Source organism: Mustela erminea, chromosome 1 (genome assembly GCF_009829155.1).
Source record: "Mustela erminea isolate mMusErm1 chromosome 1, mMusErm1.Pri, whole genome shotgun sequence".
In the NCBI taxonomy this organism is placed as follows: Eukaryota; Metazoa; Chordata; class Mammalia; order Carnivora; family Mustelidae; genus Mustela; species Mustela erminea.
The window spans coordinates 217,889,964-217,906,792 of record NC_045614.1 but is presented as its reverse complement, the minus strand read 5'-3'; the positions used below and the strand labels follow the sequence as shown (position 1 = coordinate 217,906,792).

General features: G+C 48.4%; 1 protein-coding gene across 5 annotated transcripts in view; it reads left to right on the top strand.

Annotated features, from left to right (window-relative positions):
- Positions 1–16,614, top strand: part of HSF2BP (heat shock transcription factor 2 binding protein) — a 100,211-nt gene extending 83,597 nt beyond the window's left edge. For 3 of the 5 annotated variants that reach the window (XM_032356338.1, XM_032356368.1, XM_032356343.1), the window contains exons 8-9: positions 10,452–10,512; positions 15,883–16,614. In XM_032356338.1, the coding sequence (XP_032212229.1) occupies positions 10,452–10,512; positions 15,883–16,084 (263 nt within the window). In that variant the 3' untranslated portion in view covers positions 16,085–16,614. The remainder of the gene's footprint in view (positions 1–10,451; positions 10,513–15,882) is intronic. The other 2 variants (XM_032356358.1, XM_032356348.1) reach the window with 1 other exon arrangement.
- The last annotated feature ends 215 nt before the right edge of the window (positions 16,615–16,829 follow it).

The following is a 16,829-nucleotide window of genomic DNA, read 5'->3' as shown; positions in this document are numbered from 1 at the left end:
CAGAGGGGCCGGCAGGGCAAGAGCCCCAGGGCCGGAGTGTCCTGCTTTGCTGGAAGGACACCGAAGGCCGCGTGGCAAGCACGGGTCGCCTGTGGAGAGTGGGCTGTTTGTCCCCTGTGGTGTGGAAGTTGCTGTTTGTGGAATGCCAGCCCCGTGCCGAGCATCTCGGGAGACGCTTTGAGCCGTCTCCTCGTTTGGTCTTGCCGGAACCATGTGGGTGATTTAACAACCAACGCCTAGCGAGCCTGTGTTTTGGTAATTTGGCTGAGATGGCGCTGGCGAGTGGCTCTGGATGACGTGTGTCCCCTCCGTAGGCTGCTGCCCTCTGTCCTGGAGGAGGCTGCCCCCTCGCCTCAGGTTCTCGTCTGCGCGTTCAGTGTAGGGATTGGCAAGGACAGGGCGGTCACCAGGGCAGTCAAGGAAGGGAGCCGGGTTGCTTTCATTTCAGGCCGGACTGCGGCCAGAGGACCTCTGAGCGTGTGTGGGAGCGCGCGTGTGAGTGAGCGTGTGTGTCGGGAACACGTGTGAGAGCCTGTGTGAGAGCGTGTGTGTCAGTAGATGTGTGTGAGCGCGTGTGTGAGTGTCAGCGTGTGTGTCGGGAACACGTGTGAGAGCCTGTGTGAGAGCATGTGTGTCAGTAGATGTGTGTGAGTGTCAGCGTGTGTGTCGGGAACACGTGTGAGAGCCTGTGTGAGAGTGTGTGTCAGTAGATGTGTGTGAGCGCGTGTGTGAGTGTCAGCGTGTGTGTCGGGAAAACGTGTGAGAGCCTGTGTGTGTGTGTGTGTGTCAGTAGATGTGTGTGAGCGCGTGTGTGAGTGTCAGCGTGTGTGTCAGGAACACGTGTGAGAGCCTGTGTGTGTGAGCATGTGTGTCACATTTGTGTGTGAGCATGTGTGTCAGCGTGTGAGTGAGCGCATCGGGAACACGTGTGAGAGCCTGTGTGTGAGCGTGTGTGTGTCGGGAGTGTGAGTGAGCATGTGTGTGAGTGAGCGTGTGTGTCAGATGTGTGTGAGCATGTGTGAGTGTCAGCGTGTGTGTCAGGAACACGTGTGAGAGCCTGTGTGAGAGCGTGTGTGTGTGTCAGTAGATGTGTGTGAGTGAGCGTGTGTGTCGGGAACACGTGTGAGAGCCTGTGTGAGAGTGTGTGTGTCACATTTGTGTGTGAGCATGTGTGAGTGTCAGCGTGTGAGTGAGCGTGTCGGAACATGTGTGAGAGCCTGTGTGAGAGTGTGTGTGTCAGTAGATGTGTGTGAGTGTCAGCGTGTGTGTCAGGAACACGTGTGAGAGCCTGTGTGAGAGCGTGTGTGTGTGTCAGTAGATGTGTGTGAGTGAGCGTGTGTGTCGGGAACACGTGTGAGAGCCTGTGTGAGAGTGTGTGTCAGTAGATGTGTGTGAGCGCGTGTGAGTGAGCGTGTGTGTGGGGAACACGTGTGAGAGCATGTGTGTCACATTTGTGTGTGAGCATGTGTGAGTGTCAGCGTGTGAGTGAGCGTGTCGGAACACGTGTGAGAGCCTGTGTGTGTGTCAGTAGATGTGTGTGAGCGCGTGTGTGAGTGTCAGCGTGTGTGTCAGGAACACGTGTGAGAGCCTGTGTGTGTGAGCATGTGTGTCACATTTGTGTGTGAGCATGTGTGTCAACGTGTGAGTGAGCGCATCGGGAACACGTGTGAGAGCCTGTGTGTGAGCGTGTGTGTGTCGGGAGTGTGAGTGAGCATGTGTGTGAGTGAGCGTGTGTGTCAGATGTGTGTGAGCATGTGTGAGTGTCAGCGTGTGTGTGAGTGTGTGTCAGGAGCATGTGTGTGAGGGTGAGTGTGTGTGTCAGGAACATGTGTGAGCGTGAGCGTGTGTGTCAGGAACATGTGTGTGAGTGTGTGTGAGCATGTGTGTGTGAGTGTGAGTGTGTTGGGAGCGTGTGTGAGCGTGAGCGTGTGTGTGTGAGCCGTGCTTCAAGGAGCCAGTTCAGCCATCAGGAAACCCATCGGGCTCCGTCTGGTGGTTTTCCTTGTGTCCGCGTGAGCGCCTGTGCTTGGGAAGTGTGGCACGGGAGACAGTGCCCGGGACAAGATCTGACATAGGGTGTGTGGGTGTCTCGGTGACATGTCCTTGTCCCCTAGTCCTCATTTGGCGCTGGCCTGATTCCCGGAGTGCTGTTTCGCCACGTGCTTCCTTCTCCTGCCCTGTGGGGTGGGTGTGGGGTAGATGGAAACACCTGTCATCGTCTGGGGAACCGGGGTCCGGGGGGCCCAGTTTGGGACGCAAGGAGCTAGCGTGACGGTGATGATGAGCGTGTGTGGAGAAAGGGAACGGATAGTGAGGGGAGAGGTGGGCAAGGGGAGTTCTTCGAGCTTCCTTCCTTCCTGTCGGGCAGGTGTGCCTGTCTCAGGGCTCCTTTCTAAGGAACCCGGGTCAGCACGTACCCGCTTCAGGGTCTGTGTTCAAAGAAACGCAATTAAGAATTCTTTATCCTTTTATTGAAATCTGGTTACATCCTGGCCTTCACAGTTTGAATTTTTCCCCAAATCCCTGCAGATAATAATAGGGAAGTTGCCTGCCACTGAGCCTGCGGCCAGCAGTCAGTCCTCCGGCCCAGCAACCGGCCCATGGGGTCGGCGGACCTGGCGGAGCCCAGCGGGTTATGGGCGTGACGCGTTCCTTAAGCCTGCCTGCAGGCACGGCTCCTTCCAGATGCCGCTGCAGGGGACAGATGTGGCCGTGAGAGCCGAGTGCTTCTCAGAGGCGTCTGTGACAGACGCCAGTGACGGGAGAGCTCAGAACTGTGGAGGATGTCACCCAGGGAAGGCGCGGCTGACTTCGGATTCGCCGGCGGCTCTCCTCGCCCGTTTCTCTCTCCCACACCCTCCGCACTCCGCGATGTGGAAACGTTTACGCAGAGATCCGCGTACCGTTTCGGAGGAAACTCGGTATGGGGCAGTGATTTCCTGTCCCTCTAAGTGCTCAGCAGGACTTCTGAGAAGAAAACATCCCCAGAATGTCAGGAGGGGACTAAACGGGTAGAAATGTAGAAAAAAGCCAAGCAGACTGTTACTTCATTTGTTTCGTGTTGCCAGAGCTTCAAGAACGAGATAATGCTTAGGAAAATCGCGCGGGCTCACTTGTCTGATTTTCAGGCCGGGCAGAGTGACTCTGTGTCCGTAGGAATCAGGACGTCGGTTGTGAAGGGCGGGGACTGACTGGAAGGGACGGGGCACGAGGGAGCTTTGTGCGGAGAGAAGCGTTTTGTATCCCGTCAGGATTATGGTTCAGACGGGTGTGTACACGTGTCAAAACCTTCTGAGCTGGGGACGCCTGGGTGGCTCAGTTGGTTGGACGGCTGCCTTCGGCTCAGGTGATCCCGGGGTCCCGGGATCGAGTCCCACCTCGGGCTCCCGGCTCCACGGGGAGTCTGCTTCTCCCTCTGACCTTCTCCTCACTCATGCTCTCTCTCACTGTCTCTCTCTCAAATAAATAAATAAAATCTTAAAAAAAAAAACCTTCTGAATTGTACAGGTAAGATCTGTGCAGTTGATGCAAAATTTAACTTCATTTTGACAAGACCATCCAAGAAAAATGGGAGTTTTTTCCCACATGATTTTACACTCTGTAGTAATTGAGAAGCAGAGCTTACTGTACGTGTCCTTATTTTTATTCTTTATTTTTTCTTGGTGTTCCAGGATTATTTCTTTTATCACTTTCCTCCTGTGTAGGGAATATCCTTCAGCAGTTCTCTCTTCAGTTTATTCCTTCAGACTTAGACAAACTTCGCAGAAGTGGTGCCCATAAGATTGTACAAAGAAAGAAAAAAACATTGAAAGCTGTGTGAGAAAAATGGCACGCCAGCCGCGGGAGAAAAGTAATTCAGTGATACCTGCTTCCCTGATGTTCGCGCCTTCTGGAGCCACAGACGAGTCACTGACACAGGAGATCCGCGTCGGTGCCCTACTAGAGCCTCGTCTGTAGCTCTCATCAGAATCTTGACAATTTTCCTACTAATCTTCTTTCTCTGAAAACAGGTAGAACTCACAAACAATGAAATTCAGCTATTTACAGTGTACGATTCCGTCATTTTTAGTACGTTAACAGTTGTGCAAGATAGACACGGTCTATCTAATTTTAGAGCATTTTCATCACTACTAGAAATCTCCAGCCCATTAGCGGCCACTCCCGTTCTCTTCCCCCAGCCCCTGCAAACCGCGAATCTGCTTTCTCTGTCTATGCATCTCCTTTAATCTGGGCCATTCACGAAGCTGGAATTTTGTCATTTGTGAGTTCTTTCATTGAGTGTGTTTTCACGGGTCGTCTGTGCTGTACTGTGTGTCAGTACGTCCTTCTGCTGCCACATAATGTTCTCCTGCGTGGATACACCACATGTTGTTGTCCACTTGTCGTGTAATGGGCACTTGGGGGACCCCCAACTTGGGCCTGTGTTGCGGCTTGTGAAGTTAGCACTGGTGAGGTGCAGCGAAGCTGCCCAGATGGCCAGCAGTGGCTCAACAGCAGGCCACTGGCGGGATTGGAAAAGAGTCCTGGAGGGGCCTGTGAGGGCCACACGGGGAGGGAGGGCAGAGTGCAGACGCAGGGCAGCAGGACATGGGCCGGGTCAGCGTCTGTGGTGAGTGCTCTGCGCTCCTGGGTGAGGGCTGGACAGAAGAGTGGGGCTCTGGGAAGTCCACAGGGCTCCACTGAAGACATACGTCAGGGGAAGGTGCTGGAGGTGGGGCGGGGCTGGTCCTCAGGGCTGCGGGAGAAGTCCTGCTGGGAACGGCATTTGCTTGTGACTCTCTGGGCTGTTTTCTAGGGCACCTGTGTGCTTGAACGCCTGCTGTCGGTTCCCAGTTCCTTCAGGCCACTTGACCGAACGGAAGGGATGGTGCAGCTGAGCTGTGGTCTCAGCGGGGACGTCACTGAGCAGGGCTGCAGTCTCAGCGGGGACGTCACTGAGCGGGGCTGTGGCGAAAGGTCCCAGACGCGTTTTTGTGGGGTGCCGCCTTGCTGTGAGAGTAGTCTGCTGGTGACAGAGTGTCTTAATTTTCTTTCATCTGAGGACGTCTGGTGTTCCTCTTCATTTCTGAAGGACATTTGCACTGGGTATAGGATTCTGGGTTGATGATTCTTTTCTTGTGACATGTGGGAAGTGTTGTGTCACTCTGTTCTGGTGCCTGTGGTTCCTGGTGAGGGATCCAATGTCATTGGATTGTTTTTCCTCTCATAGGCAACGTCTCAGTTCTCTCTTTTTTTTTTTTTTTTTTTATTTATTTGACAGAGAGAGATCACAGTCGGCAGAGAGGCAGGCAGAGAGAGGAAGGGAAGCAGGCCCCCTGCTGAGCAGAGAGCCCGATGCGGGACTCGATCCCAGGACCCTGAGATCATGACCTGAGCCGAAGGCAGCGGCTCAACCCACTGAGCCACCCAGGTGCCCCGTCTCAGTTCTCTCTTGCAGCTTTCAAGATTTATTTTCTTTGTTTTCAGTTTTCAGAAGTTGGGCTATGATGTGTCTTGGCATAGATTTCTTTTTGTGTGTGTGTGATTTTATTATTTTTTTCAGTGTTCCCAGAGTCATTGATTACGCACCACACCCCGTGCTTCACGCAATACATAGATTTCTTGAGGTCCATCCCAATTTGAGTTTGTTCAGCTTTTTAGATCGGTAGGTTTGTGTTCTGCCGAATAGGGTAAGACTCAGCTCTTGTTTCTTAGACTGTTCTCCAGCGCTGCGAGGAGACATATGTTAGACCTTCGTTACGGCCCCACCGGACCCAGGGGCTCTGTGGGTTTTCTCTCTGTTATTCAGGTTGGGCAATTTCTATGGTGCTGTCTTCCAGTTCACTGATGTTTCCTCTGTCCGTCCCTCTTTCTCTGTCAAGTTTTTAATTTCACTTATTGTATGTTTCAGTTCTAATGTTTCCCCTTTGTTCTTCTTTATATCTTTGATTTCTTTGCTGAGATTTTTTTTTCATTTGCTTCCAGCAGGTTACAATAGCTCATTTAATAACTTTTATATTGGCTGCTTAAAAACTCTCGTCCGATGATCTTCATATCTACATTGTCTTTGTGTTGGAGTCAGGTGAATGCCTTCTCTCACTCTGGTTGATTCACTCATCTCCCAACTTGGTAACTGAGCCATCTTAGGAATGTTTTCTGTCTCAAGTAATAAGTCTCCCGTGATTATTTTAAAAGATGAAGTGAGTAGTTAAAGCTCAGAATTTGCTAATCTGTGGCCTGAACAGACCTAAATTCTGTGTTATGTCCCTCCTGTAGAGTACATAAAGTGATTACCTTTCACTTCGTCTGTGTTTCCTCCCAACCGGATTCTCTCTTTCACGTGTGTTGGCCTTCCTGATTCTGTCTGTGTACCCATGCCGTCCTCTCTCTTCGTGTACTTCCTTGTTAGGCGGAGCATGTCCTGCCGGGTCTCCAGAGAATGGGTGTGTGGGAGACAAAGCTTCTGAGATAGTATGTGTTTGGATGATTTTTATTTTACGCTCACCGAAAATAGTCATAGTTTGGCTGGGTATAGAATCTCAGGTTAGAATTATTTTTTTTAATTTCTGAATTTTGAAGACTATTACTGTATCTTCTAGTGTCCAGTGTTGATCAGTTTTGACTCCTAACTCTGTATCTGATCTGTTTTTTCCTCTAGAAGCATATAGAATCTTCTGTTTCATTTTTTGAGCTGAAATTTTATGCTGATTTGACTGAGGTATTACATGTATATTTTATTAATGTTGGTAGAAACTAAAAGGGCTCCTTTCAGTTTAGAAACTTAGCTCTTTTAGTTCTAGTAATCTTTTTTCAGTTATTTTGAATTATTGAGTCATTACTGAGTGATTCCCTTTCTTTGTTTACTCCGTTTTCTCTTTTTGGACTATCTGTTATTTGAATGTTGAGGCTCCTATTCTAGTCTTTTATTCTGTTCTCTGTCTCTTTGTATTTTTTTAGTACCACTTTTAAAAAACTTTTTATTTATTTAATTTCTTTTCAGTGTTCCGGAATTCATTGTTTATATACCACACCCAATGCTCCGTGCAGTACGTGCCCTCCTTAATACCCACCACCAGGCTCACCCAACCCCCACCTCCCTCCCTTCCAAAACCCTCAGTTTGTTTCTCAGAGTCCACAGTCTCTCATGGTTCATCTCCCCCTCCAATTTCCCCCAACTCACTTCTCCTCTCCATCTCCTAATGACCTCCGTGTTATTCCTTATGCTCCACAAGTAAGCAAGACCATATGATAGTTGACTCTCTCTGCTTGACTTATTTCACTCAGCATCATCTCCTCCAGGCCTGTCCATGTTGATACAAAAGATGGGTTTCATCCTTTTTGATGGAGGCATCATACTCCATAGTGTATATGGACCATATCTTCCTTATCCATTTGTCTGTTGAAGGGCATCTTGGTTTTTTCCACAGTTTGTCAACCGTGGCCATTGCTGCTATGAACACTGGGGTACAGATGGCCCTTCTTTTCACTACATCTGCATCTTTGGGGTAAACACCCAGTAGTTAGCATCACTTTTAAGAGATTTCCGCAACTTTATTTTCCATCCTTCCTATTGAGATCTTCATCTCTGCTATCATGCATTTAATTTCTAACTGCCTTTTTTTGAAATTAAAAAATATAACATCTCATTCTTGAATAATGGAGGATATAACTTCTATCTCTTTGAGGAAGGTATTAATACTTTTTAAAATTTTTCTTCTCATTGCACACTCTTCTTTTCCTTCCTTTTGTTTCTGTTGAAAATGATGACCATCTTTTTCTCAGCGATCTGGTGATGTCCATTGTCTTCTCATGTTTAAGGGTGAGATTCATAGTACAACACCCATTCATGATAAAAACCCTCAACCAAGTAGGTCTAGAGGGAATTTACCCCAACATAATAAAGACCATATATAAAAAACCCACAGCGAACATCATAGTGGGAAAGACTGGGAGCTTCCCCCCTGAGGTCAAGGTCAAGACAAGGATGTCTACTCTCATCACTTTTATTCAGCGTAGTGCTGGAAGTCCTAGCCACGGCAATCAGACAACACAAAGAAATAAAATCATGCAAATTGGTAAAGAAGAGGGAAGACGTTCACTATTTGCAGATGACATGATACGCTATATAGAGAACCCCAAAGACTCTACTAAAAACACTATTGGACCTGATACATGAATTCAGTAAAGTCACAGGATACAAAAATCAGCAAAGAGAAACATGTTGCATTTGTATACACTAATAACCAAGCAGCAGAAAGCGAAATTAAGAAGACAATCCCATTTACAGTTGTACCAAAAATAATAAAATGCCTCAGAATAAACCTAACCAAGGAGGTGAACGATCCATACTCTGAAAACTATAAAGCAGGGATGAGAGCAATTGAAGGTGACGCAAAGGAACGGGAAGACATTCCGTATTCATGGATCAGGAGAGCAGATAGTGTTAAAACGCCCACATCCCACGAATCTGCGGATCTAATGCAGTCCGCATCAGAAGGCGTGTCTCACAGAACGAGAATCAACAGTCCTTACGCTTGTATGGAACCCTGAAAGACCCCAAATAGCCAAAGCAACCCTGAAAATGAAAAAGCAAAACAAAACTGGAGGTTTCACAATTCCAGACTTCAATTTATATTACAGAGTTGTAGTAATCAAAATAGTATGGTACTGGCACAAAAAGAGACACACAGACCAGTGGAACAGAAATAGACCCACAATTATATGGTCAATTAATCTTTGACGAAGGAGGAAAGAATATGCAATAGGAAAAAGACAATTTCTTCAACAAATGGTGTTGGGAAAAGTGGACAGCTACACGCAGAGGAATGAAACTAGACCACTTTCTTATACCACACACAAAAATAAATTCAAAATATATTAAAGACCTAAATGTGAGACCTGAAAACATAGAAATCCTAGAGGAGAACACATGCAGTACTTTCTCTAACATCACCCATAGCAACATTTTTCTAGATCTGTCTCCTGAAGCAAGGGAAATAAAAACAAAAATAAATAAATATAATAAATTTTGTCTTCAAGAAAAAAAAATTTCTGCACAGCCAAGGAAACATCAATAAAACTGAGAAACAACTTACAGAATCGGAGAAGACGTTTGCAAATGACCTATCCAACGAAGGGTTGGTATGCAAAATACATGAAGACTTGATGCAACCCAACACGGAAACCCCAGATAATCCAATTTTAAAAATGGCTGGGGGGGGGGCGCCTGGGTGGCTCAGTGGGTCAGGACTCTGCCTGCATCTCGGGTCATGATCCCAGCTTCCTGGGGTCGAGCCCCACATCGGGCTCCCTGTTCGGCAGGAGGCCTGCTTCTCCCTCTCCCACTCCTCCTCCTTGTGCTCCCTCCCTCGCTGTGTCTCTCTCTGTCAGATAAATAAATAAAATCTTTTAAAAATGGCTGGAAGACCTGAACGGGCAGTTCTCCAAAGAAGACATTGAAATGGCTAAAAGACAAATGAAAAGATGCTTAACATCACTCATCAGCAGAGAAATGGAGATCCAAACCACAGTGAGAGCCCACCTCGCACCCGCCAGGATGACAAAAATCAACAACACGAGAAACGACAGGTGTCGGCGAGGATGCGGAGAAAGGGGAGCCTCGCGCACTGCCGGGAATGCGGGCTGGCGCAGCCGCTCTGGGAAACGGTACAGAGTGTCCTCAAAAGGTTAAACGGAGCTACCCTGTGACCCGGTATTTGCAGTACTGGATATTTACCCCAAAATATAAGAGCACTAATTCAAAGGAATACGGACACCCCTATGTGAGAGCACTATTACTTACAGTGGCCAAACTGGGGAAGCGGCCCAGGTGTCCAGTGACTGATGAACGGATAAAGATGTGGGGTGTGTGTGTGTGTGTGTGTGTGTGTTTCTCACACGTATACATACATACATGCATATATACATGTATATAAAGTGGAATATCACTCAGCCACCAAAAAGCATGAAGTCTTGCCACGTTGAATGATGTGGATGGAGTTACAGATCGTACCATGCTAAGCAAAAGGAGTCCGAGAAAGACAGACGCCGTATGATTTCCCTCGTGCGGAATTTAAGAAACAGAAACGAGACGCATGAGCAAGGGATAAAAAAGAGACAAATCAAGAAACAGACCCTTCCCTGAACAAACTGACGGTCAGCAGAGGGGAGGGGGGCGGCGGGACGGGTGAGATGGGCGGTGGGGATTCCAGAGTGTGCGTGAGGTGGTGAGTACTGCGCAGGAGGGCTGGGTCGCTGCACGGTGCGCCCGAAGCGAGCGCAGCACCGTGCGTCACCTCCGCTAGAGGGGACCGTGGGAGCGGTTTCTGCCGCCGGACGCCCCGCTTGTGGTGCGGTCGGGAGCTGGACCGCGGTGAGAGCCGGCGCAGCCGCTCCCCGGGAACCCACGGGCCGGCACCGTTCACGCTTTCTCAGATTGGCGGCAGAGGACTCATGTAGTCTCCTGTCTGCAGGGCAGAGGCCTACGGACTCTGGAAACACAGTAGGGAGGACGGGGTGTCTTCGAATTTATGGGTATGTTTTTGCATAATTCGTGTGCTCTCCAGAGAGAGCATCCTCCTTTACTTGTGCCTGAGGTCCCTGCCCCAGACATTGTTTAGAAAATAGATAACCAGGGGCGCCTGGGTGGCTCAGTGGGTTAAAGCCTCTGCCTTCAGCTCAGGTCATGATCCCAGGGTCCTGGGATCGAGCCCCGCATCGGGCTCTCTGCTCAGCGGGGAGCCTGCTTCCTCCTCTCTCTCTGTTTGGCTCTCTGTCTGCCTACTTGTGATCTCTCTCTGTCAAGTAAATAAACAAAGTCTTTAAAAAATATGTATAGATAGATAGATAGATAACCAGTCCTTGAGGGGAAAAAGCAATTGCTTAGGGGAAGGGAGTAAGGAAGAGGGTCCAGAAATGTAATTTTTTCCCTTTTTTAAAGGTCAGTGTTACTGAGTTATAATTTTACGTGGGGTGAAATCCACTTACCAGTACAGAGTTCCAAGAGTTGCGACCTACGCGTCACATACGTGTAAACCGAAGTTAATACCCAGGACGGTTTCATCTCCGCAGAGTAGTCTCTGTGCCACGGTGGGGTCACCCCTCCTCACTCCCAGGCCTTGGCAGCCGCAGGTCTCTCTCTTTTCTCCTCCTGCGGCTTTGACATGTCCAGGGGCGCACATGCGCAGTCGTGACGGGTGCAGATTTTAGAGTCCAGCTTAGTCTCGGCATAATTCGAGATTGATCATGTTTTTGTGTGTATCAGTTGTTAATTTATTTTATTGCTATTTACATTTTTACTCTATGGAGATGCCATGGTCTCTTTTTATCTGTTCATCAGTTGAAAGATGTTTGGGTTATTTCCAGATTTTCTCAACGATGAGTAAAGACACTGTGAGTAAAATATTTGAAGATATATTTAACCAAAGTAGATACATGAACGGGAAGTGATCACGTGAAAAGATGTGTCTTTTCCAATATTTTGACAATTCTTATTGGGTGGTTTGTTATATTATTAGTAATTATTGAGTATTTTTGAGTTTATACTCTGTATTCAGTTTTTTTTAATAAATCAGATACATGTTTTACAAGTACTTTCTTCTGGCCTACTGGTTCATCTTTTCATTTCCTAACTATATCTTTGGAAGAGCAGATGTTTTATAATTTTGATAGCGCTTACTCATTTTTTTCTTCTATGGATTGTGCTTTTGGTTTTATATCTGAGAAATTCTTACCAAACTCAAGATTACAAAGATTTTCTCTTGTTTTCTTCAGAAGTTCTTGGTGTTTTAGGTTTTACTTAAGTCTATTGTTAATTTTCATGTAAGTTTTGTATGTGAGGCAAGGTATGTATTCAAGTTTTCTGTTTTTACCTATGAGTGTTCAATTTTTTACAGCACTGATTGTTGAAAAGGCTATTATTTTTCAAATTAATTAATTTTTTTTATGGTGCAAAAGGTGCTTTAATTATAGCACAGGTCCATAGACTAGAAGACTTGCACTGGGTTTGGTGAGGAGCATCTGATTATACATACTTTTAAGCTTGTGGAGGGAGGGGCGGGGGTAGAGATAATGTAAATTTCTAAGGAATTTCTTTCTGTTTGCTGAAAGTGGGGAGTACTAGTTCGTGAAGGTCTGGCTATATTTGTCAAGATAAGGTTGTATTTAGTCTTTGATGAAATATCTACATTAAGACAGCCATGAGTTACTTGAGGAATCTTTTTTTTTTTTAAAGATTTTATTTATTCATGAGAGAGAGAGAGAGAGAGATCACAAGTAGGCAGAGAGGGAGAAGCAGGCTCCCCGCTGAGCAGAGAGCCCAATGTGGGACTCGATCCCAGGACTCCAAAATCATGACCTGAGCCAGAAGCAGAGGCTTTAACCCACTGAGCCACGCAGGCGCCCCTCCTTTTAAATTAATTAATTTAAGTAATCTCTACATCTAGCATGGGGCTTGAAGTCACAACCCCAAGATCAAAATTCCTACTCTCTACTAACGGAACCAAGACAGGTAACCTGAAAAGGCTATTTTTTTTTTTTAATTAAAATGCATTTCTTAAAAAGAATATAAAATGCCATTTATATGTTTGTTGAGATTTTATAAAACTGTGGTGTGGTCCAGTGTTTTCTAATCCTGTTTCTTCTTTCTTTCTTTCTTTTTTTAAGATTTTATTTATTTGAGAGAGAGAGAGCATGAGAGGGGAGAGGTCAGAGGGAGCGGCAGACTCCCCGCCGAGCAGGGAGCCCCATGGGGGACTCGATCCTGGGACTACAAGATCGTGACCTGAGCTGAAGGCTGTGGGCCGACCGACAGGCCCCTCAGGCTAATCCTGTTTCATTTATCTCTGATTGTTCCTTCACGGGTATCACACTGTCTTGGTAACTCTTAAGTCTTGAAATCGAGTACTCTGAGTCTTTTCTAAACTGTTTTGGCTGTCCTAATTCCTTTCCTTTTCCAAAGAACTTTGAGAATTAGTTTGTTGATTCTACAAACAAGCTTCCTGGGACTCTGGCGGGGAGTGCGCTGGGTGTGGATCACTGGGCGGGTTGACACAACAGTGTCGGGTCCTCTGGTCCATAAGCACGTTCTCTCTCTCCGTTTACTTATGTCGTCATTAATTTCTTAACATCGGTGTTTTATGGTTTTTAGCATACAGATCTTGCACATATTTTGTGAGATCTATACCTAAATGTATTATGTTTTTGGTACTATTGTGAATGATAGTCTTTTTAAAAAAATTCTGTTTCCAAAGTATTGTTACTGATACATGGATATAGTTGGTCATCGCGGGCTGACCTTGCTCAACTCAAGTGTTCAGGGCTTCTGTGTTTTTACGGATTTTCTTTTCCTTACTTTTTATTAAAATCAGTAATGGGAATAACATTCAAGTTTTTAGCTCTAACTGAGAATCGATTTGCCCGTAGAGTTCTGTCCTATTTTGCTGTGTCTTTTGAAGCTCTGTCATTCGGTACACACATACCTGATTGAGACTTTTCTGTCTTCTTGGTGTGTGACCGCTCTATAATTAGGCAGTGTTACCCCGTGGTCCTCGTAACATTTCCTGTTCTGAAGTCTACTTTATTTGGCAATAATATAGGCTCTGTAGCCTTCTTTTAAGTAGTGTTTGGCGTATTTTATTTTTATTTTTATTTTTTTTTAAAGATTTTATTTATTTATTTGACAGAGAGATAGAGTACAAGCAAGCAGAGAAGCAGGCAGAGAGAGAGGAGGGGAAGCAGGCTCCCCGATGAGCAGAGAGCCCGATGCGGGGCTCGATCCCAGGATCCTGGGATCATGACCTGAGCCGAAAGCAGAGGCTTTAACCCACTGAGCCACCCAGGTGCCCCTGTTTGGCGTATTTTAAGTATTTGTTTTTACTTTTAACCTCTGTCTTTGTATTTATCTTGAGTGTCGTGTGAGCAATGTATAGTGAAGTCTTGCTGTTTTGTGCATCCTCTGGCTTCTAATCGGTGTTTTTTTTAGAATTCTTATTTCTTTTCAGTGTCATGGTGTGTTGATACTATTTGCATTTAATGTTTGGAGAAAAATAGAAAAATATCTCTAGTTTCTTTTTTCCTCTTTTTTTGTTCACTGTTAGATTATTTTAATATTCTATTTTATGGTACTGTTGGCTTATCATTTATGCTTTAAACACTTTTTTTATGACTTGCCCTAGGTCTACATTACAATCAGATGCGCTCTAGGAACGTACATCAGTGTTTCCCATCTATGAATCCTGTTTGGTTCAGATTCGCTTTCTAGCTGGGTCATGTCTGGGTCCGGCCCTGGATTACTTCGTCACTCCACCGTGGGCCTTTTGCTTCCTTTGCTTTGTCGTAATTTCTGATTAGATGTTGGACATGGTGTGCAGACCAAAAGAGCAGACTTTTTCTGCAACGGGCTGAATAGTAAATATCTTCCGGGCCATATGTGGTTTCTGCTGCACATTCTTCTTCTCCCTTTTTAAAAAAGTGTCCCTTTAAAATGTGAAAATCACTCTTCACTCACAGCCTGTACAGAAATGGCTCGTGGGCGGCGCTTGGTCTCGGGGCCGCAGTGAGCCGGCCTGTCTGCAGCAGGGGTGAGGTCAGCATGGCCGTGGACGTGGCCGTGCATCCTCTCCTGCTGGGCTGTCGGCGTGCGGTGAGACGGGTGTGGGTTTTGTTCTCGCTTTCTGTGCACCGCAGGCGTCCAAGTCTCCTCTCTTCCTCCTGCAGGGTGAGGCGAGAGCTGGGCTGCCCGAACGTCTTCCTCGGCACCTGCTCCCCCTGCGCGGCTGGCCCTCCCTTTGCGCCTGTGTTCAGGGGTCACCTTCCTTCCTCTCACTCCTTTCCCGGCGGTGACAGCTGTTACTGGCTGCTGGGAGTTTGCTGCACTGATGCTGGGGACAAGGGGAGTTCTTTGTTGTTTTGGGTGAACTCCTGTCCATCTGCGTCCGGGCGCTGGGGCCTTCCCCGCGATCCTCCTCCCTGTGGCAGCCACTCTCCGCCGCGCGTCGCTGGCCGGCCCATACTGGGGGGAGTTGCCATGTCCTCCCCCGGAGTAGGAGGACTCAAATGGTCCAGGCCCAGGACGTCCTGCCCTCCGTCCTGGATGGAGCGCTGCCGTCTTCACTGGGCCCTGGAGGCCCGGCTCAGCGCGGGGCCTGCGGCAGCGTCTACACACGGCAGCTCTCAGCACGGACTTCCCGAGTCTGCTCTTGTGATCCACTCACTTGTTCAAAGAGTTAAGCATAGCGCTAAGAAAGAGGGATTGATTTTGAGCCTGGTTCCCATCACGGCATCCGGCTGAGAGTGGACGGACGGCACATTGAGGCTTCCCGGTCGGCAGGCGCGAGGAGCAGGACAGCCGGAGCCTCCTGGTTACGGCTGTGGCTCCGCACCGGGCTGTTCGCGCCCAGCTGTGCTGTGGCGATGCTGCGGTGCGTGCCCGCCACTAAGTTCCCGGACTCGAGAGAGCCTTCCTCGGGAACAAGGCGGCACTGTGTGTCCTGCCGCCCATGACTCTGGGGGCCCTGGGGGCCCCAGGGAGCTGCTGCGCCTGTGTGGGCTCGGGGGGACCAATGCGCTCCGAGTACAGACGGGGCAGTACCTCTTTCACAGTCTTCCGTGGGCGCAGCCACGGCAGCTCTGTGAGCAACTCGGCAGCAGGAAGGCGCTCTTATTTTTAGTTCCGCATCTTCAGACTATCCGAGTGCGAGCGGTATTGAGGATGGACGTCAAATTGATGGTCATTGAGTTCTGTTGTGTCGCTCTTAGGTGCTAAGCCTTTAGCTCAAGAAGTGACAGTGTCTCGGTCAGCTGGTGGTCACAGAGCCATCAGACTTGTCGTTCCGAAAGGCCGATAGACTTCGCCAGTTCCTGCAGAGTCTCATTCTAACCAGAAGCGTTCCCTCTCTCCCCCAGACCCGGACACAGAGGTGTGTCTCCACGCGCTGCGACTCGTCCAGTCTGTGGTCCTGGAGCCGGAAGTCTTCTCCAAGTCGGCCTCCGAGTTCCGGAGCTCCCTGCCCCTGCAGCGCATCGTGGCCATGGCCAAGAGCCGCAACCCGCACCTGCAGACCGTGGCCCAGGAGCTCCTGGAGGACCTCCGCGCCCTGGAGTGTGACGTGTAGGGGCGCTCGGTGTGTCCCTTCCCCTCCCCCAGGCCCCCACTTTGTGTTCCGAAACCGTCACCGCGCGCCATGTGTTATGGACGGTAGAATGTGAGCGACTCGAGAGGGACGTGACTGCGTATGTACCCACACCGCTTCCTCCTGCGAGCGGCAGTGCCCGCGGGCGGCTGCTGGACCCGGCCAGGGGGCAGCTGCGGAAGACCCATCCTTCTGGCGAGGCCCACGCCCAGGACCTGGAGGAGGGCCGTCTTTGAGCGGCTCCCGCTGCTCAGGGGACCTCCCGAGACCTCTGGGTTCCCCTGCACGAAGGGGATGAAATAGTCACGTGCCCCGCTGGTCAGCATGTTCCTGGGATACATGTTTTGAAAAACAATTCATTCTCTCTCTAGTAGTGATAATTGATTCCCTAAAATGCAAGTTCACCTTTAAGCCTTTCGGTGAACTTGCTAGTTCAGGTGACATTGGACGTTTCAGTTCTGTTTTTTGTGCCTGTTTTACTTTTGAATAAAGAAAGCCAGAAGAGTCACTGGTGTGCACGACTCCTGCGTTCTTAAACACTGTACGCTCGCTGTCAGGAAGTTGCTTATCGTGACGCAGATACTTGGTCGGTGGGAAACACTGTCCTTGCGCTGTTCTGGGCATTTGTTCACTCAGAAGTTCCACTTTCCATACAGGAGAGATCAGGGAAAGGGGCCTCCCAACGAGCGCCCAGACCGCTGGGTGAGTTCTTCAGATGAT